At 32.2% G+C, this 25,535-nt stretch overlaps 2 protein-coding genes across 5 annotated transcripts; one reads left to right on the top strand and one right to left on the bottom strand.

The window, feature by feature from the left end:
- The first annotated feature begins 1,975 nt into the window (after window positions 1-1,975).
- LOC148280187 (uncharacterized) lies at window positions 1,976-12,518 on the top strand. 4 transcript variants are annotated; one of them, XM_088228793.1, is made up of 5 exons: window positions 6,242-6,561; window positions 6,645-6,789; window positions 7,855-8,006; window positions 9,192-9,530; window positions 12,001-12,518. In XM_088228793.1, exons 1-5 carry the CDS (start codon window positions 6,514-6,516, stop codon window positions 12,121-12,123), a joined length of 807 nt encoding a protein of 268 aa, XP_088084919.1. In that variant the 5' UTR covers window positions 6,242-6,513; the 3' UTR covers window positions 12,124-12,518. The 4 variants fall into 4 exon arrangements, with proteins under 4 accessions (XP_088084920.1, XP_088084918.1, XP_088084919.1 ...); XM_088228794.1 differs by lacking the exon at window positions 6,242-6,561 and adding an exon at window positions 1,976-2,169 and having other exon boundaries at window positions 9,192-12,518; XM_088228792.1 differs by having other exon boundaries at window positions 6,216-6,561; window positions 9,192-12,518.
- Window positions 12,519-16,028: 3,510 nt separating this feature from the next.
- On the bottom strand, window positions 16,029-23,547 carry LOC148280186 (uncharacterized). The gene is made up of 4 exons (XM_088228797.1): window positions 23,283-23,547; window positions 22,412-22,543; window positions 21,423-21,603; window positions 16,029-17,652 (listed from the first exon to the last, which is right to left on the bottom strand). The coding sequence occupies exons 1-4, from the start codon at window positions 23,504-23,506 to the stop codon at window positions 17,434-17,436; spliced, it is 756 nt and encodes a 251-aa protein (XP_088084923.1). The 5' UTR covers window positions 23,507-23,547; the 3' UTR covers window positions 16,029-17,433.
- Window positions 23,548-25,535: the final 1,988 nt, after the last annotated feature.

Raw genomic sequence — 25,535 nt, 5'->3', positions numbered from 1 at the left:
GTATTTAATAAGCGTTTAAGTCGAATCTCATGAAATAATTAAAAATAATATACTTTAATTCCACATAAAACAAAAAATATTTTTCTAATTATTGTAAACCAAAAAATGGAATTTTTATATAAACTCAAAAATAATAATTGAAATATAAATCAAGATTAAAATATAAATCAAGAAAAATATTATGGTGATTTAAAAAATGTATTTATGAAATATTTTAAATAATTGATAAAGCTAACATAATAAACCTTGCTTTTTGATGGAATAAAATTATCAGTTAATGAATGTATTATTGTGTATAGGAATTTGTTCATTGACTGACATTATTATCGAAACAGAATGAGAGGTAATTGTGTTCTTTTTATTTGGTGAAAACTTATCTTTCACAGCTTTGAAAACATTTATTTTACCGAATGAATTAGAATCCATTACTTTATTCCAGGAAAGCAATTATTGTATCTGTTTATCTGTTTCTTACAAAGACGTGAAAAATACTTAGGAAATTAATATTGGCCATATTCAACAATGTTCGACAAAATTTCACAAGAAGTGCAATTGATGTGTATGAGGTTTTTTTACAAGCATTTCGTAACAATTATCTTATTTACTAGATGAATAACTTCACCGTTATCATTCGAGAACGAAGCTTCACATTTATTTGCTCACCTTTAAAAGAAAATCTTCAAGACTCGTTCATTTGAGTCATAATATTTTTTATTTATATTCTGAAATCCCGTATGTTAAGGGAAAATACCCAGTCCTCACATTTTGGTAAATAAAATTTTCCTTCTGTTCTGGAAAACTGGCATAAATGATTTGAAAGATGTTTAACTTTATATTATTCATTGTATAGTGTTTCAAATAATATTTTGTAATGGTTGGAAGCAGCCCGAATTTTCTTAGTAACAGCTTTTCTTAGTATTTGAGCAAAATATTTTTTTGTAGGCCCTGTTTCAAAACTTTTATTAATAAGTTCGAATCATGTCGCTCTCAAAAAAAAGATGTATATAAAATGATCAATTTCAGCCCATTTTAGAAAACTTCTTATTATTCGTTAATTAAAAAATAAAATATTAAAACAATCATAATAATGGACACTCAGTGATATAAGTACCAGTAATGTCAAGACAATGCAAATTATGAAATTACTTGTATCATTAAAAAAAGTATATTACTAAATTAAAAAAAAAAAAAAAATATCTTGACGATTCCACTTCAAACTTCTTGAAATCTTACTTTAAATAAAGTTATATAACAATTTCATTTAAATCGTATTCCGTGTTACCATTAAAAAAACAGTTAAAATTGATCGAAATTTATTAATGATCAGTAGTTATAGAGATAAATATAAACAATGTATCCGCTGATCAAAGTCGCCTTACGATTTAAATGTCGCCCCATTTTACGGTCGCCATTTATTTTAAGGTTGGCTAGAGAAGGGGAAAAAATCATAGACAGCCATACGCGTCGTTTCAATTTCTATTCGGATTACCAACATTTAAAACAAATGCACGATTCGTGGTGTACTGTTGGGTGGGTTTGGATGATCAAATTTATTACCAACCGAATAGAAACGCTTTTCAGAGATGTTGAAAATAGTAAACGAAAGTTATGAATGAAATTATTGATTATTAGAGCTTTTATAAACACTAAAAGAGTCTTAGAGAAATCTTTTATATGTACAATATGTTAAATCCGATATTCCTCCCGGGTGATAATATCCTCGCCCAGCCTTAAGAAAATCACATTTAATTTTTGTGTTCTCACCAGGAATCGAACCCAGAACCTTCCATGTGTGAGCCAAATGTCTTAACCACTACACCACGGAGGCCGCCGAATTATTATTTTTTTTTTTTTCCGAATTAAATTAGTTCATGACAAATATCCAAAAAAGTTGTTAATTCAAAACAACATTCAGATTGGCAATACTATCAAAGTCATAGAAAAATTATATATTTCACCGTTTTTGTCCGTGGGTTTTATGTCATTTTTAATTACGCATTTATCGTTGGACGTTTTTCCGGCGATTTTAAAACTTTTAATATTGTCGAAATGTTAATACTCAATTTAAAGGATAAACTATTGATATGCCACTGAGGAAAAAACATTAAAAATGAGTTTTTGTTGCACTGTGTCACTCGACAAAACCGTCTTGTCAAGAGCTCTTTAAAAGTAAGTATGATATCTCATCCACTGCATAATGCTTACAATAGTTTGAACTGATTAATTATTAAATATCACAAACATTATACTATTATTGAATTGAATTGATTGAATTATGTTTTATTTACAGAACGAAAAGGCTGTTGATAATACGAGTATATCGATATAATTTATTTATTTATTAACGGACATTGTCCATGTATTCAATTTATTAGGTTTAAATATTACAATAAAAGAATAGTTTAAAACATTAAAAAACAAAAGAAAGAAGCATTGAAAAACATAAGGGACATCGAGACAAGATCTGGACTATTTATTTAGTGCTCGTTTAAATCGTTGTAAACTTAAACCAAAAAAGTCCAGATCTTGTCTTGAGTTAATAATACGACAAAGGCGGGTCATTGGAGAATTTAGGCCATAGTTTGTTCTATGCTGATCGATGAACAGTACTTCATTGTTTCTCAATCTACGAGTCGGAATATTGAATTTTACTTGTCCCAGTAATGATGGAACATCGATTATACCATTTAGTATGCCGAACATATATGGAGTCAATATTAGTTCTACGTTTTTGTAGACTAGAAATATTTAACATTGACTCTATTTCAGCATAAGAATAATTATCTCTCTCTAGTCCGAGCATCCACGCTATTTTTCGAAGCAAGCGATGTTGGACTGATTCAATGTGATTTATGCGATTGACATAGAATGGAGACCAGACCACTGAGGCACATTCTAGAAGAGGGCGAACAGTTGAGCAATAAAGAGTTTTGATTGTACGGACATTAGTAAAATCAGAGGATATTCTGTTAATGAAGCCAAGTAATTTCAGTGATTTATTTACTGTATTATCTATATGCTCGTTGCATGTCATAATAAACCAATACTTTAACCCCAGAGGCTCTCATACTTCACAAAAGTTAACAGATGGAAGAGTTGAGGAAATGAAGATGTTTAAACATAGGCAGAACGCTTAATGTTAGACAGTTTGTAAAGTGGCCACTTCAACCAGCCAATGACTATTATTTATTTACACAATTTTTATTATTTATTCAAAATAAATATACTGAGTAATAATAACAAGATATTTTATTTGATATTAATATTTTTAAGAAACTTCGTGTTTTTTGGTTTGTGTTTTTTTTTTTCCTTTTTTTTTGTTTTTTTTTCTCTATTTTTTGTTTTGTTTTTTGTATTTTTTGTTTTTGTTTTTTGTTTTTTTTTTTGTTAAATAAATCCAAACTTGCATGATGTTTGTTTTTTTTTGTAAAAAACAAACATGCAAGTTTGTTGGATGGTAACTAGGAAGTTTGCTTTAAACTTGCCTCAAGTTTACAGAGTTGCAATCTCAAACTTGGGTCAAGCTTGAACTCTTGATACTTCAAACTTGATACAAGCTTGAAGCAAGTTTAAATTGCTATCTGGGAAGTGAAAGAAACTTTAAAAAAAATATCACTTCACGAGGAACAAAACTAAAATAGATGGTCTTATATTGAGGTTATCAATATGTTCTATTACTACATGTTAGTCCATTCTGATGTTAAACAAATTCAACTAGGTACATTTTTTCATAGCAGAAAAGACATTTATAAAACCATATTTAATTTTTGTCTTTTTTATCCATGCACATAATCTGCAAATAAATAGAAGAAATTGAGTTAATAAAATTGAGTTATTTGACGGGTAAATGATTTTGCTCTGATCAAAAATATCAGTTTTGTTACTTTGGACACCACCTTCCCCTACTGACTAAAAACGATGATAAAAATATTATAAATATGAACTGAACTTTTAAAGCGCTATTTTCATTATACATATTGATCATGGGTGCCTTTAAAAATGATTCTGTATTCTTTAAAATATTTATTTAAATTACTTTTATATTTGACATCAAATATGCCACTGGCACCATTTTTTTTATACAAACGAAGTACCGTATTTTCTCTCTGGATTATGGCACTAGAGCAGTGATTTTTTACACGCATAGATATTTACGATTGGCATGTCCTTATCGGTTAGTTTTTTTGATAGTTTAATTATAGTAAAAAACCAGTAAAAGCGCCCTCAGTTTTATTTTACGTCTTCGGACGTACGGTATAAATATACACAACTATTTTTGATAAACGCAAAAGGTACCGGCACAGAAAATTTCATTTGATACTGTTTCTAATAATAAAAACAACAATATTTTTCAGTTTTGAGGTGCGAAAACGGGATAGCGAAAGGTTGTTTTAGTTAGCCATAATTAGTCCGACATGCAGTTTTCTTTTTCGCACATTATTGGGATGACAAAAACAATGTTTCGATGGTCGATTGCGAGTGCTTTTTGGGTCGATCTAGAGAAAACATATCCGTGCATATTGTGAGTAAATCCAATATCTATGCCACGATATACCTTACATATTCTGCATCAAACATACTTGCAGCCTCTCAGAGTCGATCGTTCGTAGTCTAACAATGTTGAGATAGATCGCCAGCAGTTCAAGTTAGAGCACCCCTCTAAGCTGTCGCCCTATCAACACCATCTAGATATTAAGGTCATAAAATTAAGAATAGTTCAGAAGGAGCGTAGAATCAGATTTGAATACATCGGACTGTGTCCAAAAATCCCCCCATTTTGCCCCATTTTCACCGCGCGCATGCTCAAAGTTGCCGCGTAATGTTGCCAGATCGCGAAAAATATAACTATTACATAAACGTAAGAAAATTATATTTTTAAAAAAGCAATTTATTAATTTCTCTAAAATCTTATTGTACACGCTGAAACATTTATTGACACAACAGAGTAAATAAGTAAAGGGTCATTTAATAAGACTACCTAATTGAATTAATGAACTTTGAACTTAAAAAATAAAACAAATTTTATTTGACATAAAACTGATATTTTTATGTCATGTTAAATAATATTTGATGTTTTAAAGATAATTTCGGTCAAATGCCCACCACGGCGTTGTTTGATCCGAGAGGTCCAATTTTTGTTAGTACTCTCATTAGATAAGCAAAGTGCTAGTCCATGATTGGAAAGTTAAACTAAATTCTCAGATAGATACCAATGAGGTGCCGGGTTTCGAAGAATGTTGTATAAAATAGAAAGAAATAGAAAGTTTATGCCCTGTCCAAAAGAAAGCCATTTTAATTCTTTTCGAGAGAAAGACATCAACGATTTTTTCGAATGAAAAGTTCAGTAAAACTTTTCACCAATTTCCTCATTCCTATAAAGAACACTTTTGTAAATAATAACAAATACAGTCTACTCGATAGTTTTAATTCCCCCTTTGTTGAGTAAGCTTTTTGTAATATTGCCTTTAGAAACAAAACTCACCTTTAAAGTTTTACATTTAGAAAAATAACCTTTTGTGCAATAAAAACATTTCTCCTCAAAATGCGTTTAGCAAATTATGCTTCGCTTTTTTGGTTTCCAAAACTCATCTCGCCGTACTCTTTGTATTATTTGTATCCACTCCGTTTTCCTTTTTTCATCAGCAGGGAAGCTAAAATTCCATTAAGTCAATTAAAACCAATCTTCCTATTAATTGAAAGTAGCGTAAAAAAATCACTACCCTGGCAACACAAACAGAAAGTCAATTTTGTTTTCTTTGATAATCTGACAGGAGGAAAAATAATAAATGGTTTGCGTCACAGACTACAGATTTGCGTTATGCATTTGCTACGTGCACATGCATTTGCTACTTTCAGATGAAATGTGATCCAATTCTGTTTCTTGTTGATCCGACCAGCATTATGCACTTTAAAACGATACAACACGGCATAGCTGAATTCAAATCGGTCAAAGCGTAAAACTACTCGTTTAAGAGTAGTTCAGTCGCCTTCTGATTGATGCGCCTATGCGGTTTCCGGACTGTTTAATTATGATTATTTAATTCTACGTATTAGGTATTGGCCCTATCCTTTGAATTTATTCAACAAAAACGCTTTTCCTTTATGATTTCTTGAGTCAATTCAAACTTTAATTTTTTTTTTTTTAAAGTGGGAAAAGAGCGCACATATTTAATCTATGGGATATGTTTCTAGTCCGTGTCTATGGGAAAGAATCTGTCTGAATCTGTGATTCTGTCAGAAAGTTGGATTGTGGCTGACTTCGCTCGTTCGGTGTTGTTATTTTTTCTCGGCCTGAAATCCATATTTTAGCTCTCTTATTATCATTTATTTGGCTTATAGAATTATTTATTTTTGTTAAGTCTTTTGTATTTCGGTGTTACTATGATACTTTGTCCAATTATAATCGATATCCTCGGCGACCGAAATATCCACGCTTAGCGCTCGGGTACAATAACAAGACCACATTTTGGACCATGTTTGTTATTGTTTTATGATTTCAAAAATTGTACAAAAATGAATCGAAATCCAGGGTTCCCGGTGTCTACGTGCTCTATTAAATTGGTACACATAGCGCAGAATAAAAAAAAATGGTTTAATTGTTATGATTGTAGATAATAATTATTATTGATTATCTTGCATTTCAGCCCGAAGGCAATATTCCGAAGAGTGAAAATTCTAGCACCAATAGTGATAATGAGAACAACAAGAAAAGACAGCAATTGATTTCTTTTGGTCATAATCAATGGGGCTTTAAGAACTGGAGTTGGTCAGTTACAAAGCAAGACTTAGGTAAACCATGTCATGAAATTGTCTCATTGTAATATTTTGAATGGAGAATTCTAGTGAATTTGTAAGGCCTTAAGAAAAATCACATTATTTAGAAGACTGAATTATGCAAATATGAATTTACGGGGCAGAAAATAATATTTTTTATTTAATTTATTGTACGCAAGATTAGGGGGTAATTTCTACAATTAGGTAACTTCAAAATCAGCATTTTTGAGTTACCCACTAAAAACACATGTATGTATTTTTCATCATGATTGCTACAAATAGGCAAGTCGTCATTTATCATTAATTAAAATCAATTACGATGATTTTAATGCATAACAAAAATGTGTGTTTAGTAGTTAACTCACAAATGTTGATTCTGAAGTTACCTATTTATTGTAATTACCCCGCTATATAAATTTGTACATTTGCGAGCTTTTTGCCAAATGGTCATTTCTTCCAACCAACCTATAAAATAAAATGGGTTATTTACGTAATTTATGTTTCAAAATTATTCGAGATAAAATAAAATAATAATACCGAATAGATACAAAAAATATAAATATTTGTGTATAAATTAATTCATATTAATACTAGTCTTCGATAGGAAAAAGGAATAAAGAGAGAGATTGAGGAAAAGAAAGGAGATTTTCTTCAGGTGTGATTTAAACAGTGATAATCTTAAAACATCTTCAATAGAGGCCGGAGATGATCCCATAGTCGAGCATGGACATGAAATAAGTATCGTTTACACATGGACAATACAATAGATTCGCAGTTCACATGTGATAAACAAACAACGGCGTTTATTACGAGCAAGTTCACGAAAAATATAGAGATAGCCTGAGTTTGCTATTTACACATGGACAATTGTTGAGTCCCAGGACAGAACAATATTGTATTGTCCACCTGTAAACGCTCTTTTAGAGAAGAAATTAGAATATTGTGGATGAGAATTAAGAGGATGCTTTGGAATAAGAACGAAGAGGTTAATCATGAACTGATAAGCCTTGTGAGTCTCTCCACTGCCTAATTTTGAACTATTTCAGTATCATATAAACTTACAAAAAACTTTCTTCTTAGATTTCATTGATTTTGGAAATGGAAAGTATACTGCGGGAGTTGTGGCATTTGTTTCTGTTTCAATAAAATCTTTGGGAATACACAGAGAAGATATCGGCTACGCTACTTCAGTATCCACTCAGAAGGGCTCTGCTATACACAATGCAAGAAAGGTTAGTATTCAACATTTCCACAATATTTCACTCATTTATTGGACAATATTTGCAGTATCTGGCGCCCATAAATACAAAAAAAAATATGGTTGGCCTATTTTTTTATACGTTTTCGCATGCATGCACATACAAACACAACATACCTCTCAATATGTATCTTTGAGTGATCCCGTGTATATTGGGTTCGTTTCAACGTTTCGGTTACCACTGCAGGAGCCATCTTCAGGGTAAACAGTTTACGGTTCCTGCAATGGTAGCCTATCATAAAACTAAACAATTCAGACCAAAATGGACACCAATTCATTGGAACAATACGCTTCATCCCTCGGTAACTGCAAATATGCCCATCTACTTTCTTCCAGGAATCAGCAAGCAGCCTGTTAGCCACATGTTTGGCAGTAACTACCTGCAATCTACAAAAGTTTTCCTTCTGATATCTGTCTTTATTTTGTTAACCATAATAGTGTAACAGTGCTTTATTTATTTAGTTTGCTAATGTTTACTTGTTACTATTAGCACTTAACAAATCATCTACTCTGCTAAGTGTTAATTTTTTGTAAATTTATTGATGTAATTTTAAGTTGCCAGAATCCCACTCGTCCATTCGCTGCATAACCTTTTATAATGTAACTCCTGTTTAAAAAAAACGTTTTTTCTATTTATTTGAATATCATTTAAATACTAAACTTTATTGTCAAATTAAAACATTATGTAAATGGGAGCTAGATATCTTACCGTCCATGCGCTCTGTAGCTGCAAGACGTGCTGTAATTAAGCTCCTATCTGTTATAATTGAAATTGATCTTAATTGGAAATAAGGAACTAGAATCCCAACTGTCCATGCGCTCTGTAGCTGTAAGATGTACTGGGATATTTATTTATTTATTGTACAGCGCCCTTGACAAAAATGGCGCTATATAACTTATCAAACTATAATAATAATACAGAAAGGAAAGTAAAGGACGTCTTGAAAATAATCATGTTATTATACCTTGACCACCGAGCGCTTTTGCCTTAGCAAAGGATCGTCGGTTAGTAAAGAAATAAGTAAAACTAAACCAAGAACTTTCACAAATAGTTTGTATTCAAATTATTATACTTTCTTATTTTTTCTTCGATAGATCCAAAACTTTTAGGGCTGAATTCTTCTAGTTGATTATATTTTATTTTGTTTTATATTTTTAGTCATCGGTGACGAATGCTCTTCGAGAAACATTATTCAGTTTTGGGGGTACCATTGCCACTCTGTTGATAGAACACCTTAAAGCGACAACAGGTGAAAACCAACCTGAAAGAAATACAAATGAAATCAAAACATCGAGTGATGCAAGCAATGGACAGAATTTACAACTGCCTATGGAGACCAAAGATAGCTCTAGTAGTTCCGGAGACAGTTCTGACAAGGCGGGGCAGGTAGCTGCCGCTATAGATCTTCAGGTCCCCGTTCTGAGGTTCAACCCCGCGCCCAGTGTGGCCGGTCTGCCCGCCAACCAGGTCCCGCGCGCTTCCTTACCTACCCCCAATGTAAGTTACGTGATGCAGAGCCTGGTGCCACCTCTGTACAGCGTGCAGTGTGCCCCTCCGCCTGTACCCCCCTCCCTCTATCGCGATGCCTATTATACCGAGATCTCGCCATGGCCGATGGCTTACGAGAATGCTGGCCGCCATCGTGCCAATATTAATTTGAACTGCAATGTTCCCCCTAAAAATTTTGTAATAGATGGCCGAAGAGGGGCAGACTGCTCCCGATCCTGCAGCTCGGGACACAACCCTTACCCGGGTGATCCGGACAATGGAGTAGCTAACACATACGAGTCGCGATCGGTCAATTTGAACGCCTCCTGGATTAAGCCCACCATTTTTTATGATGGATTTTGGACTGAACAGAAAGTTAAAAAATGGGTATCGGAACAAAATGTCAAAATTTCGGTCCCTGAAGAATATCACACCCCTGTGGCTAATAATACTCAAAATCATATGTGTCATTCCAAAGTGTAAACGTGTACCTGATTATTGTTGTGCTAAGATATTTTTTGTGTAGGTTTTTGAATATTTTTCAATAGAAACCTCTGTACTTTTTACGGGATTTTAGAAATTAGTCTACATTGTAACACAATTAGCACAAAGTGAATTATACATACTATAATTAGTATTGCATTTTCAGCAAGATAAGTAGGGCTGCCATTTGAGAATAAGGAAGTTCAGTCTTATAGAAAATTGGATATAAAAAATGTTTTCTTACATGCTGTAAAAATTAGAGCATTCGATTGTATACGTTTATGATCCATATCATTAATTGTAGTGCTTTCACACTCATAGATTATGCAGACAGGGGTATAGTCTAAGCTTATAACCGAGTTGCATAGTTTAAACCCGCGCTGTTCTAGCAGGTGCCCTGTAATACATCGGACCCTCCCAATGGCTATGTTTCTCGAAAATGAATAAAAATGAACATCACAAGTTTTCAATGTTAATTACAGCTTTCTTATGTGATAGATTTCCGGTTTCCAAGTAGCCATTTTGTTCAATGTTTAGTATATTTTGAAGCTGCGGGGTTCTACTCTTAAATGTCAGAATAACTTACTGAGGACAACTCGTGATGTCACGGGTGAAGTAATTCCAAAACTTTAAAAAATCATAGCAATGATAATACGATACGTAAAAATAAAATAATATTTTTTTGGCATAGTTTGATAGTCTATTAATGTATTTTTTTTTTAAACCACTTTACTTCCTTATTGAGACTCGAGACATCATCAATATCTTAAAATTTCGGAATTATTGAGACCTGGTGTCAACTAATGTAATACTCTCTGGGTAAGTTATGAGGAAATTTGATAGGCATGCATAATGAACTTTGAATTTTTACTCATTAGGAATACAATAATAAGTATTAAAAGATATCATTTTACCCATTTGCAACATCACACTTTAAAATATACTGATGTCAAATGTACAATTAGTTAACTCAGTGCTAGCAAAACCAAAAATCCAAAGCAAAAAACAAGGTTGCTAGGTCAAAACTGCTGTAAAACAAGAAGTCACTCACTTAGTGTTTTACATGTTCCATTGATGAATGGACACCTAAGTAGAAACAAAAGATACATGAATGTAAATGTATATTCACTATTCTCCACAGGCTCAGCCGAATCTGGAGTTGATTCAGATTGTTAGCTCAATGCTAGCTTTACAGCATTGATCAAATACGGGAAATATCAGAATTTGGCGTATTTATGGCAGCTGATTTAATCAGCTTAACAGACGTGTAAAACGTGAAGAATCGCTGCAGCGATGCATAAAATATTCTGAAGCCTACGCCCTTCAGCTGGCTATCTCGGATTCTCAGATGTTCAGTACAAAAAAGACTAATGATAATTGTGAAAGCAAAACAAAAACAGCCGAAAATCTGCATGCAAATTTAAGGGTGGTGAACAGTGACGACGTAAATGAAAGAGAATCCCAAGTAGTAATCACATCAAATAAGACCGCGCAGGAATTTAGATTTGGATATGTCATCCATATTTGATTTTTCATTGGTCTATATTCTATATGCTTACCTTACCTTCCAGAAACCAGAGACTAAATCAGGTTTTTACATAGCAACAATAGAACAAATTACGATTTTGTACTTTTCTTAACCCAGAATCCTCAGGTTACCTTAGTAATGACCATTTTGGCAATACATTGTCTTCCTTCATGCAATCATTGAAAAACTTTATTTGCCACATTTAAGATTATTGAATTACCTCATCAGTATCGAAGTCTTGAAATTTCTAGACTTGGTATACGAGTCTTGTCTCACATCTCAATTCAAATTTGGTTCTAGATTGAAAGCCCTAGAGATAAGTGATCTTAGTAGCAATATTTAGTGTTAAGCTGGAAATTCACGCAATAAAACACATGTATCAGAAATACATAATATATTTTTTATACACTAAATCCAATTAAAATATATTATACCAGCTTGTGAAAAAGTTAGGGGTAAATATTTCAGGTTAGTGGATTGAAGAGCAGTTCTCTAGGAATGCTCAGTGAAGAGGAACAGAGAGCTGAACGGATTCGCCGACAGAAACTAAAACAGGAGGAGTTCAAGAAAAAACTCAACCCTTACAACTGAACTCAGTTAATTGATAGGGTTTTTAATTTTATTCTTAGATTTTTAAGATAGAAATTTTGTACTTAGCACGAGAAAATGTTTTGTTTTTCATATAAGTTTTACAAATATTAAAGAAAAAAAAACTTCTGTGTAATAAATATAGTGATAATATTATCTGCTACTGAGCAATTTTTCAATATACATATTTGTTTTCCGGGTCTTGCCAAGGATTGCTTAACTGTTTTTATTTTATATAATCCAAATTTAAATCATCAAAATCCTTTTGAATAAAATACAATAATTTACAGTAGCATAAATAAATATTATTTTTATTCTCAAACCCACGACCCTTTAAGAATGTGCCATTTAGATTTTTTAAGAAGAGTTTTATAATTTTAATAAATATTTTATACAAATAATATGTATTTTAATATACCATCATCATTGTATCATCTTACGTATTTCTCAATAGCTAAAGCTGCTTACACTATTATTAGATATTTCTTGACCTTTTTAATTCATTTGGCTTAGTGAATTCTGTCGGGATAACTTTTTTAACTGATACAAATTTGAAGGGAAAAAAAAACAACTTCATGCCTGCAGACTTGCCCCAACATGTCAGAGAAGCAGTGTAGAGGAAAGATTTTATCCTGTTGAGTAATGTATGAAAAAATATTTTGGTCTGAATCCAAGTAACACTCAGCTGAGATCTAATCGAAAGAGGAAGGGTTGCAATATGGATTGAGGAAAAAATAATAAAACACATGAAAATTCACAACATGCTTTACTCTTTCTAAGTCTCACATAGTATTTTCTTTCTTCTAATTTATTCTAGAGTTCTGACAGTGGCTGATTCTCAACATATTTGCCAAATGCGTCATTATGGCACTGCATTTTTGAATTTGCATCTTGGTTCAATAAACCACGGTACATTAAAAACTATTACTACAACCAATGTGATGTATAAAATAAAAATCCTCACTCAAAATATACATAAATATTACCACTGTCAACTTAAAAACAGCACAATAAGTAAAAGAAAAGTGTCACTGGACACACACAATTGTAATAGTTACATTTTTATCAGAAATAAAAGTTTCAAATTTGTAATGAACCACCCTGAAGTGAACATATGTGTATGTTTTTAACCCAAGAAACATTATGAACAGTATATACAGTAGCCGGCATCAAATAAAGGACATCGGGCTTGAGAAAAAAGCTGCCAGCTTTGTAGTGTCGTCTGTGTCATTCATACAGATAACGGACTTGTGCGACAGAAAAGACGCTCTACAATGTCGGCAGTCTCTTTCTTGAGCCTGATGTACTTTTTTTACTGCCGGGTACTGTACATTGAAATTGAAAACTAAAGACAGTGGCAATGAAATTCTTGATCATACACGAGAGTCCATCTGATTTACCCCTTGTCATGGTGAGAATCAGCTGAACTAGCTTGTAATATGAATCCAGCTTAAACTAATGACATATTGTATATTAAACAGGAGTTGCAGTAATAAGTTGTCAGTATCTATATACTTGGTAGCATAATGCTCATCCCATGGCGATTCATTTTTTCTTCGGACTAATCATTAAAAAAGTTTCTTTGTAAAAAAAGTTTTAATCGGTATGCAACAACAAATACTATTTTACGAGAGTATTCTAAGTCAAAAAATATGTTACTTGCAAAAAATGTCTGCATGGAACAATCTCACCTTAACTTAATTTGGGAAGAGCATTATAGATATAAATTTCACTTAAAAATACAAATTAAAAATAATTAATCGATAAGTGATACTTTCTATGTTAATATTGTAATTAATTTATCCTAATCATAACAGCAGTGTGAAAAAGTTTTTATATAATTGGTCGATCCGACCATTACAGATTGGCAGTGATGGTAAATTAGTTAACCGGGCTGAATCCCACATTAGTAAAGGAGGGTGCCTGTGATTGTAGGATAACCACCAATATTTGGAGCTAATTTACCTATCTTTATACATCGCTTCTATTTCTGTAAATTTTTATACTTCATTAATTATCATTTATTAATTGCTAAGTATCACAATTTTAAATACCATCACAAATGGTTAAGATATGAATGAATATTGCAAAGTGTATTTTTATTTCTGATTTATTAGTAACTTGCATCCAATTTTTGCGTATTGTACTGAAAAACCTCCAGTTCTAAGTACTGAACTAATAATGGTCACAAATATTTGTACATCAGAATAAAAACGGAATTTTAGAATAGACCATAATATTATGTAAAAACTATTACATACTCCATACAGAGATGAGCAACTTGCCGTGTTGATTTTATTTATGTATATCTGTTATATTTTTGACTATCAGCATGAGTGGTTGCCGTTGTTGAATAGAATAACTTGAACATGTATTATTTCAGAAATTCAATGTACTTATCGAAAAATAGATAAGGTAATTTTTTTTTTTTAATTAGGATCCAATCAATTCCTTAAAAATTTTTTTTTTACTTTTATTAAACGTTTTATTAAACAAGATGAAAAATTTGTATGCTCAACTGCAAACGAACATTTCAGTTTAATTACATAATGATTGTGAAATAGGATTCATCACAGGACAATAGTCCCATTGAGTTAGAACATAGAACCTACATAATCTCGTATTAAATATCTCTGGTCAGTTGGAATTATCTAGTGATCAATATATTGATTGTGAACCAGACATTCAACCCATAAGATATACATATTACATTATAAACAACCTGATAATTGCTCATCGCTGCTAAATTATGCATACAAAATGCTTTAAAGAAAGTACAAATATGTACAATTTTAAAATAAATTGTTTTGTACTTGAGGTGAAGGGGTCATTATTACACATAACATTAAAATTATCAAAAATATATAAAACTTAAGAATCAACACTGTTGAAGCCATATACCCGTATGCAGAGACAAAACTTAAGGTGAGGAATGTACATTCTAATCTCATATGCAAAGAATAACCCGAAGGTAAAGACAATAGGATGTACTTTCCTCACCTTAAGGTTTGTCTCTGCATACGGGTAATAGACACTGATAACACTACCCTGCATCAAAAAACTGTCATCATCAAACATTGGTACATTTCACTTTTAATACTTGTTTCACATGCGAGTAAAAATCACAAATCATTTGATAATATTTCCGATGCAACGTACATTATTGATGTTATGTAATAATTATGGAACCCTTCTGAAAAAAAAAAACGTTCTAAGATTCACAATGGAAGCGCGTAAATATTCATGTGTTTTAGCTCTCGGTGGATAAGACTCTCCTACCTTACACAGCATTAATATAAATCAAAATACAATCGAGTGATGGGTAAACATATTTACAAATACACTAACTTTCATTTTGGATTATAAAAGATTATTTGATTTTGTGGTATTGCAAAACAAAATAGCGATTAGCGATATACATCTTTGCAAACCAATAATTAGTATGATAATGTGATGAATTTTTGGTAAATTATTATTTTTTAAATTCAAGGAGTATGGAAAAATAAGAGTGTCATTATAATACAAATGCAATAATTAAAATAAATCCAACGCAAATAGAAATAATAATTTCGCTGATTCAATAAATAAAACGATTTTATGAAGAAAAAGGAATAATATACTTTTTTTATTAGTATAAATTTTAATATACACTTTGTTCAACTCTAAAACACAACCTTTGATGCATTATTACTTTAAAAAATATTAACATAAACATTGCATTTGGCAACAAGTAAAAACTAGTCAAATAATAATTCACCTGTCTCTGTAGAAATTTAATGAATCCAGTATCAAACGATTTAACCCATTTTGTTCAGGTTCTCCACAAATAAAATAGCGGAATATTATGTATGCATTTGGAAAGTATTTCCATATTATACAATGAATGACAGAGTCTAAAACCAATTATATTTTATAGCCGAAAAGATTCAAGAAAGTTAAACACCAATTGTGTTAATAATACAACTAATTATATATTACAAATAAATGTTTGAGCAAATTACAATTTCACGTATTGTCTAGATTATTCAAGGACAAATGTATTATTAATTTGTATGTACTTTTTTTTACAAATTAGATTTTTTTTACTGGTTCAATGAAGCTTTATCATTCATCGTTTAAAATTATATTTGGCTCAAATATCTAACGCCATTCATTATAAAAGAAACACCCCGAAACTATCTACAATTACTATAAGTAATCTGAATATTCACTAAAACAAATTGTTCTCGATTAAACTCCCACGCTGAATGTGACAGAATGAGAACTAAGAACAAAATTAGTATTTACAACATAAAAATGCAAGTAATATTAATAAGTAAATCCAATCCAGATGGGCATCACCAAAGTAATGTGATTAATTCCCATCCCAAGTATGTAAACACAATTAATTGTCAGAAGGGCTTTCTGCTTGCTGCTCGATTGAAAACATTTAGGCAATGAACCTCACCATTAAACTACATAATAGCGGAGACCACCACAATACCGAGCCAATATTGTCAATTTGATAAAAATATTTTATTTGTTCGATAACATCGGATGCAACAATCAGTTGCGAAACACTAAAAGGAGTGACAATCTGTAATTGGTGTAAAAGAATCACTCCTTTAGCTGTCGGGATATTGTAAGCATGTACTACAATAGAATAATAAGAAAAGGTTTATGGTGTTTAAATGAAATATATGGGAGAATGAATAATTGCGATATTTTACACGAATAAAGGCACATTTGGCTCACAAATGTTATACTAAGGAAAATGCAGCATTGCCTAAGAAAGGCGGAATACTCGAGTGACACTTTATTGCTGAGCCAGAACCAACTGCCGGCGGGAAAACGAGAACTGTTCCTTAATCTATGTCGGACAGAATATTATATATTTTGCGTTATCCGACCGAGTACCGCAAACACTATTTTTACACTTATTTAAACCCACTATATACACTCCCCCGCATTCGTTTTTATTATTGAACACATTATAATACACTGGTTAAATATGAAAAGGACGATAAATGTAAAAAGTCGCGGAGCAGAAGAACTCGTTTGGTAAACTTTCCGCATGTCCAATCGCTAAATGTCACTAAAGTCGGATCCACGCAGCGGCATGCACTGTGAGAAGGTTACGCCAATAGAGCATCTAAAGATGGGTAAGTATGTTCCGATTTCGTATATAAAATAGTAAGTAGCATTATAATTTCGATATAATTCGAAATACGCACATTGTATACGAGACTATGTGGGCATAAAAAATCACAGATCAATTAAACGTCGCCTGTAGATTGAACGTATATAGTTTAGTGTAGAGGGAGACAGCTGCGCCTAGACCTGCACTTCTTCCTGTTCCTTCTCCCTCTGGCGCACCGCGACGGCTGTCTCCACCAGCAGGTACAGGCACTTGAACTTGTCCCGGTCCGTGGAGGGCTGGGGGGCGGCCGAGGGGGGCGGCGGGGAAGGCGGGCTGGGCGCCGGCGGAGGGGAAGGCGGCGCGGCGGGGGGGGACGGCAGCCGGGGAGGGGAAGGCGGCCGTGCCGGCATCACCTGCAACACATTCACCCGTTACTCTCCGGCCTGGTCCTCGTCACTACACACTACCAAGCAAGTATTTATTTACCTCTACATTTGGACGACGACGGGGAAGTGGGACGAGAATGGGGGGTAGCTGGAAATACATACAAGTGGAAAATAGGAAGTGTTAGTAATGGTTGTAAACTTCGATAAAAACAATAACTTTGAGTCTACTAATTTTCAGATAAAAAATATTACCATGATGTGCGGACGTGGGCGGTAACAGGAGAGAGGGACAAGTTTCATGGATTGGGATAGTTTCTAAAAAGTGTAAACAAAAGGTATTGACAATGATTGTATGTATGTATGAATCAATAGAACATAAATAAAATATTTTTAGTGTTGCAATATAATAACACACAGTTTTAGCGCTCTAAAATTATATTTTATAAAAATTAATTGAGTTTTACTTATAAACATGGTTTAAAGTTACGCCTAGGCATAGTGATAGAATGAGGATGGGAATATCATCCTTATTCTACTACTATAATAGGGATGATATTCCCATCCGTATTCTACCACTATGCCTAGGAGTAACTTATACCAGTTTTAAAAATAAAGCCCATTAAATATAATGAAGTTCTTTTCCTAAATTTAGTGTTTCAATAAAAAAAAGGCTGGTCCACCAAATACACCATTAAATATTTGAAAAATTCCTTTTATTTGTTTTTATTTTTTCCCAAAACAGTCTTATTCCTGGAAAAAGTCAAAAAGTAAAAAAAAAAATTTGGATAAAAATATAAATAAAATAGATTTTTAATTTGTTTTATTTATGCGATTTCGCCTAAGCAGGCATCTTTCAGGACTGGTAAATCATTAACAAAATTTTCAATTTGAAAATCAAAATTAAATTATTTGTTTTTTGTATTTAAATTATTTATTGACAATTCTTGATGGAATTCCATTAATTTTAAAAACTTGGTACACTTCCACTTATTTATTTTGACCAATTAGCGCTTTCACCCTCCAATGAGCATCTTCAGACTGGTGAATATTATACAGTGTAAGGATAATTTATATAAAACTAAATATTATCTAAGTGTAGGTACATTAAAAAAATAAGTTGAAAAAGATACAATACGCAATATTTCAATGGAACAGAGTGAGACAAATTATTAAAACATGTGATGGCGGTGTACTTTAAGAGAAGATTCTTTTATATTGGTCAAAATAAATAAGTGAAAGTGTACCAAGTATTTTAAAATTAATAACTCATATGTAAATATAAGTTATAACATCATTAAAATATTTGGGTTTTAACCACTTATTATCTTCATCAAGGTGTAAAGAAGTTCAGTAGTTTTTGAATAAAAAAAAATTGTTAGTAGAATTTAATCACCGCTATGATTTTTTAAAGTTTTATATTTTTTAATTACTTAGTGAGTGATGTCTCAAGTACTCTTCCACTTCTTCTCGATAAGTTCTGCTGATTCGTCAGTTGACTTACCGTAAAGTGAAAATTTATCACAACTCTCTTATTTGATTTGGAAGAACTAGTGACGTCATGCAAAGTAGTTAATTCATGCAAAGTAATAATCATGCAAAGAAGAAGTTTAAAAATTGAAAAATTGTTTTCAGGCGTTGCCTAGTATGTGAAATAATTCAGTCAGATGAATCTCTTCACAACAATAAAGGTTTCAGCTCTTTAACTTCACTAAAATCAACAGATGGAAGAATTGAAGAAATATGGATGCTCAAACATAGGCAAAATGGTGAATGTTACACAGTGTGTAAAGTGGCCACTTAAACCAGCCAATGACAGGTCATAAGCCCTGTAAATGCCTTGACTTCCATATTCCCTTATTTAAGGTATTCTCCATCCCTGTTGTAATTTGTTAGTTTATTTTGTTTTTTTCATACATTTTCAAGAAACTTGGAAATACAATTTATACTGCACATAAGAATACATTTTTTACATCCAAATTTCCGTAGGGCTGAGCTTCCTCATTGAGAAATTAATATAATCCAATGTTTTAATTTTAACAGGGTCAACAAAAGTCTAATACATATGAAGGTTAAAGGTTCTATACGTTAAAGACAAAACATTAAAATTAGTCTTAATTAAAAAGTGATAAATAAATGATAATCAAATAAACAATACTAATATAGTCCACTCTTATCTACTTACTAGCAAAGTGCAAATGACCAAAGTTCAACCCCCCTCACAAATCACCTCCGCAAACACAAAACACTAGTTGACATAAAGACTCAATTTATTACCTCCATATGTATTGGACTTGAGTAGACACCGTTCAAATTATAAAATAGGATTACATTAATTTCTAAATTATACCTTGATAAAGCTCAGAATCCGGTTGGCAATTAAATAAATAAAAGGTGGTCAAATAGAAAAAAAAGTCTTTCATTGTTGTAAATCGTTTATACAATATAAATATTGGTAAACCAGTCCTGAAGAAGCCTACTTAGGCGAACGCGCTCGTTGATTTAAAAAAAATGTAACCAAGAAATTTTATTGATATTTTTATTCAAATCAATAACTATGGCATTTTATCAAGAAATACAGTGGAACCGCTTTTTACATGGTACAAATATGAAACATAGTACTCCCTCTATAATCCGGCACTTCACTTCTCCAAGCCTGCAGTAGCTCAGTAGCTCGGTAATGTATACTCGTCTGATAGCTGCCAGATTACCGAGCGACCACTGTATTCCTTTTTAAACAGGGGTAGCTCGGTAACGTATGCAATAAAACATAGGTTCTGCTGTTTAAATGCGCTATTATTAGTGATTTTTAGTAATCCGGCAGTGCTCCGGTCCGATATCTGCCGGATTACCGAGAGACCTCTGTACAGATTTTTTCAAACATTAATTTAACAAATTGTAGTAGCAATTGTAGTATAATGAGCGCATAAACATATTGTCATGATCATAGAACAACAAAACATGTGATTTTCTTTAACTTTACATGAGAACAGTTTTAATGTGTTGTTGTTGTTTTTATGTAATAACTTGAACAGTATAAAAGTGTATCATTTGATACTTGGGTTAGTTATATATATTTTATTATTCTCAAACTGGGAATATAAAGCCTTTATATTATAACCTTTTCAAGATCAAATATAAAAGAAGGTCATTATCGCATTTTTCAGACATCCGTCGCTGTTCTACGATCATGACAACATGTAAAATGAAACTTTAAAAAATAAATTGTACTATTCGATTTTAGAATAACCTACATTGCTTTTTTACTTACTAGGTGTGTATAATATGTTTGGAGAATAATCTTTGTTACAATTATTTTAAGTATTTTGTTGCCATGTTTTATTTGAAATAAAATTAAGTTACAATAAATAGTAAACAATTAATATTTTTAATCCCGAAATGATTTTTATACGAGGTAACCCTCAGATTATTAATTCTCTCCCGCTTGTAGAGATGCCCTATCTCATGGAACAATAGCGTTCCAATTTTTTTGTTTGGTTTTTGGTTTAACAACAAACGTGTAACGGACGGTTTTGGTTTGCAATTCTCAACCTGAGTACCTACGGCCCGTTGTATTGCTGTAAACGATAACTAACTTCAAGATTGATAAACATAGAATGGTTTTTCTCCGCATGAGCGACTCTATAAGCCTGTGGCGTATTATTACTCTGAGAGGTAACCTACCCATCATTGTTCTTTTATTGAAAAACCGCATAACAAGAGGTATTTACAAAAAATATCAATATAATTAGCGAAAGAAACTGTTTCTTGCAGGCAAAGAATTTTTGTGACTATGTTACCTGCACGCGTGGGTGTCTGCGTGGTGCGGCCGCACCCCCCCCGCCTCCCGCCCCGGCCAGAAGGGGGTGTGGCAGCTGAGGCAGATGCGCAAGCTGCGGGTGTGCAGCGGCCCAGTATGGTGCCGACGGGATGGCCTCGCTCACCGGCACGGACATCGCCTCCGAGCTCGACCTGGAATTACTAAAGAAACTTATATTTTAATATTTACCTTTTAAAGAACAGTTTTATATAGTTACATTACATAGTCAGCAAAAAATTAAATGGTGTTAGAGAAAAATATACCTAAATTATTAGTGAGTAAGAAAAAATGAAGAAAATAAATTGTCTTTTTGTTTTTGTTGATAGATGCGTTTTTATAATTAATATGTTCAAAACTGCTATTTATTTAGATGCAGTGTGTTTTTTTTATTTGCTCTTCCTTCTCTGAAACAATTTAGATTTTGCTCCTTACAGCATTTCAAATTTCTCCCAAAGACCCATGGCAAAAATATGTCAACTAAAATTTATGACAAAAATGAATTGATAAATTTTAAAGTAATTAACAAATGCCTTATCCAATAAAAACAAATTCAGAGCTTAGAAATAGCAACAACATGTCCAATATGATAAATACACTACACTCTTGAAAATCTAATCAGCTTGTCATGGAAGGAATATATAAACATTTCTTTAGTGTTAGTTAACGTCATGTTCTTGTCGTGTGGTCCTCAAATAGTAATAATGTAGATAATTAATAAATAAAAAAATATCTCACAAGGGAATTTATTATATTTATATAAAGAATCAAAATTAAAGACAGTTTTCTAGAAGAAGGTAATAACACTTAGTATTTTGATATACTATAGTTACATAATTTGTTACTTTGAAACAAATTGCAGGTGATTCTCGTAAATAATTGATTCTTGAATATGATTAAAGTAGTGTTATATAAATTTGCAGTTACTAACTTCTGGCGGAAATCTGATGAAATGCGCTGTAAGTAACTTACCCTCTGGAAGCGGGATGATTCTCTTTGTCATTTGTACCATAACGTATAACAGACTGCCATACGGAGGGATCATATTTGACTTCTTCTTCACTCGGTGTAGAACTGGAATACTCTTCTTGGTCCTCATCACTTCTGTAACAAAGGATTCCATCTTGTATTTGTACACGCACTAAATACAAGAACCGACGATTTTTCGACGACATTTCGCCCATTACCATTTGAGATGAGTATATTTTATTATTTATTTACAGTAATAAATGTAAGAAATATATCCTGGTTCTGGGCCAAGTTGAGAGCAGCGTTTAATGGAAACCCCGCTAGTTCCTCTATTCGGTCGGTCCATCTTGTAGCAGGCCGTCCTCTCGCTCGCATACCCTCAACTGTCCCTGTTAATACCAGTTTTTACTCTCACCTCTTTCTTATTTGCAATAATTACCGCAACAACAAATCGGTTTCTTAGAACAGGCATTTGCCCATATAGGAACCGATTGCAATATTAGGCATACTAATATTTCTGGCTCGCCGACCCTTCATATACTGAGCCTACTCTTAGTACAAGCAGAGTTTGCCAGAGTGTTTTTAGTGCCATTATGTAAAATATGAAATGTATGTAAAAAATTATAAATCAATATTAAAAATTATTTATTTATTGAAGACTCGTGAGACTTAAGATTGGGGTAACAACAAAAACGCCACTTTCCATGATCATTATTTTGGGAAAGCAAACAAAACCAGTAGAGAAGACTATTCATTTAAATAGAATAGTCTTTTCGCTACTGGTTTTGGTGGTTTTCCCAAAAACAATGAATATGGAGAGTGGTGTTTTTAATTTTAACTCTAGGTAGGTTCTAGAATAAGAAGTGATTTCCACCTGTAGACCAGCAGGCCGTCGTCATAGTCGTGGTCCTGCGCGAGCTGGGCGTGCTTGGCTTCCGGCGAGGAGACATTGCTGGCGGCGTCCCAGGCGCGGCGCGAGGCGGGAGCGGCTCCGCCCTCGCCGCCGCCGGCGCCACCGCCACCGCCGCCGCCCGACAGCTTCTTGCCGCGCCGCGAGATGGTGTAGTGCAACGGGTCGTGTCCCTCGCGCCGGATCATCTCAGGGAGGATGCGACGCCGTGCGTTGATAAACCAGTTGCACACCTATAATAACAATTTACTATTGATTTATTTCAATATAAAAAACACAGATTTTTGGTTATGTGCATTTCAGCAGAAATGTTTTAATTTTACAATACACCCAAGGGGCATTTACAAAAATTATATAGTTAAGTACAAACATAGTAAGTAATGATTTTTGAAATAAACAGGTTTTTTTGTATACATGTAGAAACAAAAAAAGCATGCTGCAATGCAAAATTAAAAGTGAAAAAAGAGAAAAATATGGATATAAGAAAAATTATAGAATTAAAAAGCAATTTGTAAATAACTTGTTAAAAGTTTGAACAAAAAGAATATGTATTAACAAATTAATATTTAAAATAAAATTTAATTTACAGTAAGTTTATAAGATAATAATATATAACATATGGTACACATTAAAAATATTTGAAAAATTAATTTCAGAAAGAGATAAGATAATAGTTATACACATCAAAAACAGAGAAAGCTTTTTGATGGTGACTTTAATATTATTATTTTTATTAGTTTAATTAGTTTTAAACAATGGATTTAAAAAATAATTGTGGTATTAAAAATGTCTACGTCACAAGTAAATTTGTTGGCTAAGGAATGTAAACACGGAATTGTTGAGTGTTAAGCATAAAAAAAAAAAATATTATATTAAACTAAACTAATATACACATATCTTAATTTGAAAAATATTATGAAGCAGTCATAGATACAAAAAAATATATTTAAATTAATTATTACTATGAATGTAAAATTAATATCATTTTAAGTAAAACTAAAAATAAAATAATAATTAATAAAAACATTTTTAAATGGCAATAAGCAATCATTTTAAGCAAAACTGTGAATTTTATTATAATAAAAAAGTAAATTATGAAAACATTTTTTAAAATCAGTAATAATTTAAAAAAAAATTAAAATATATTATATTTCCTTGGCTTGAATCTAAAAGGGCGAATGTCAGATTTCATATTTTTGGTCAATGTCAATTAAAAAGTATATACAATTAACTGTTTTATATACACATACATATGTGCTAATATTTTGTGTTAATTTTTGTTATCAAAAAAGTCAAAGAGTTTATTATAAGGCCACAAAATGGCTAAATAATTAAACTAATGTAATATTATAATTTACGACATTGGCCCTTTTAGATCCAAGCCACAGATCTAATAAATCAAAACATTAAGTATTAATAATAAAAATATATTTTTTAAAACAATCACCACAAAACGAAAGATCGAAATAAGTTAAATTAAACCCTCTTCAAGCTTGATTTTAAATTAATAGCTTAATGTGTTTCAAATAATTAAATAGAAATACATTGTCAAAATACTACAACTAAATACTATTAAAAAAAAAAAAATGTTTTTTTATTTTTTATTTACTTGTTATTAGTATTAAGTTTTCTCAATTTTTACAATTGTTTAATTTTCATTTATTATATTATTTTGATTTGCAATTTTTTGTTTCTTTTTTATAATATTTTGTAAAATTGCCAAACACAAGAGCCAGACTCTTTTTTGGCAAATTCCATTTTTTTTTACTGCATGTTTTGTTTTTTTACGCTAATAAAGGTTTTTATTGGAAAAAAAAACTATTAAATTGCCCGGAACTAGCTCATTTCATGTTACCGATCTTTCTGATAATAATCATATTTATTTTCTTAAAAACTACTGTCCGCATTGTGGTCTAGTACCGCGTACTGCGTATCGCGCAGGTTGTAACGGGTTCGATTTACGATATAGTTGACATGAAATATTTATTTGAATAGGTATTTTTACGCAAAAATGTCACTTTTTGCACAGCAGGCAGGCAAAACAAACAAATAACAAGTGCTATTCGAGGAGTTCTGCTGATTGGTCAGTTGGCTTCCCGTAAACCGGAAATCTATCACAACACTATAAACGGTTGATTCGGAAGAAGTGACGTCGTTCAAAATAGTTAGTTTTAATTATTTTTTTCGTGCATATTCTAGTAACTTCGCTCTATTTTT

The sequence above is a fragment of the Micrasema longulum genome, unplaced genomic scaffold (genome assembly GCF_059751315.1).
Source record: "Micrasema longulum isolate JH-2025_06_02 unplaced genomic scaffold, ASM5975131v1 h1tg000607l, whole genome shotgun sequence".
Taxonomy (NCBI): domain Eukaryota; kingdom Metazoa; phylum Arthropoda; class Insecta; order Trichoptera; family Brachycentridae; genus Micrasema; species Micrasema longulum.
The sequence above is the reverse complement of the archived record's forward strand: the minus strand, read 5'-3'. Positions and strand labels throughout refer to the sequence as shown.

What these genes read in the sequence shown, in the direction of transcription:
- LOC148280187 (XM_088228792.1), top strand. Translation starts at nt 6,514, where the DNA reads ATGAATCGAAATCCAGGGTTCCCGGTGTCTACGTGCTCTATTAAATTG. An exon ending in CTACGTGCTCTATTAAATTG is followed by an intron (nt 6,562 to 6,644) that starts GTACACATAGCG and finishes CTTGCATTTCAG; the next exon opens with CCCGAAGGCAATATTCCGAA. An exon ending in AGTTACAAAGCAAGACTTAG is followed by an intron (nt 6,790 to 7,854) that starts GTAAACCATGTC and finishes CTTTCTTCTTAG; the next exon opens with ATTTCATTGATTTTGGAAAT.
- LOC148280186 (XM_088228797.1), bottom strand. Translation starts at nt 23,506, where the DNA reads ATGATCCGGCGCGAGGGACACGACCCGTTGCACTACACCATCTCGCGG. An exon ending in GACGGCCTGCTGGTCTACAG is followed by an intron (nt 22,544 to 23,282) that starts GTGGAAATCACT and finishes CCTTTGTTACAG; the next exon opens with AAGTGATGAGGACCAAGAAG. An exon ending in AATCATCCCGCTTCCAGAGG is followed by an intron (nt 21,604 to 22,411) that starts GTAAGTTACTTA and finishes AAGTTTCTTTAG; the next exon opens with TAATTCCAGGTCGAGCTCGG.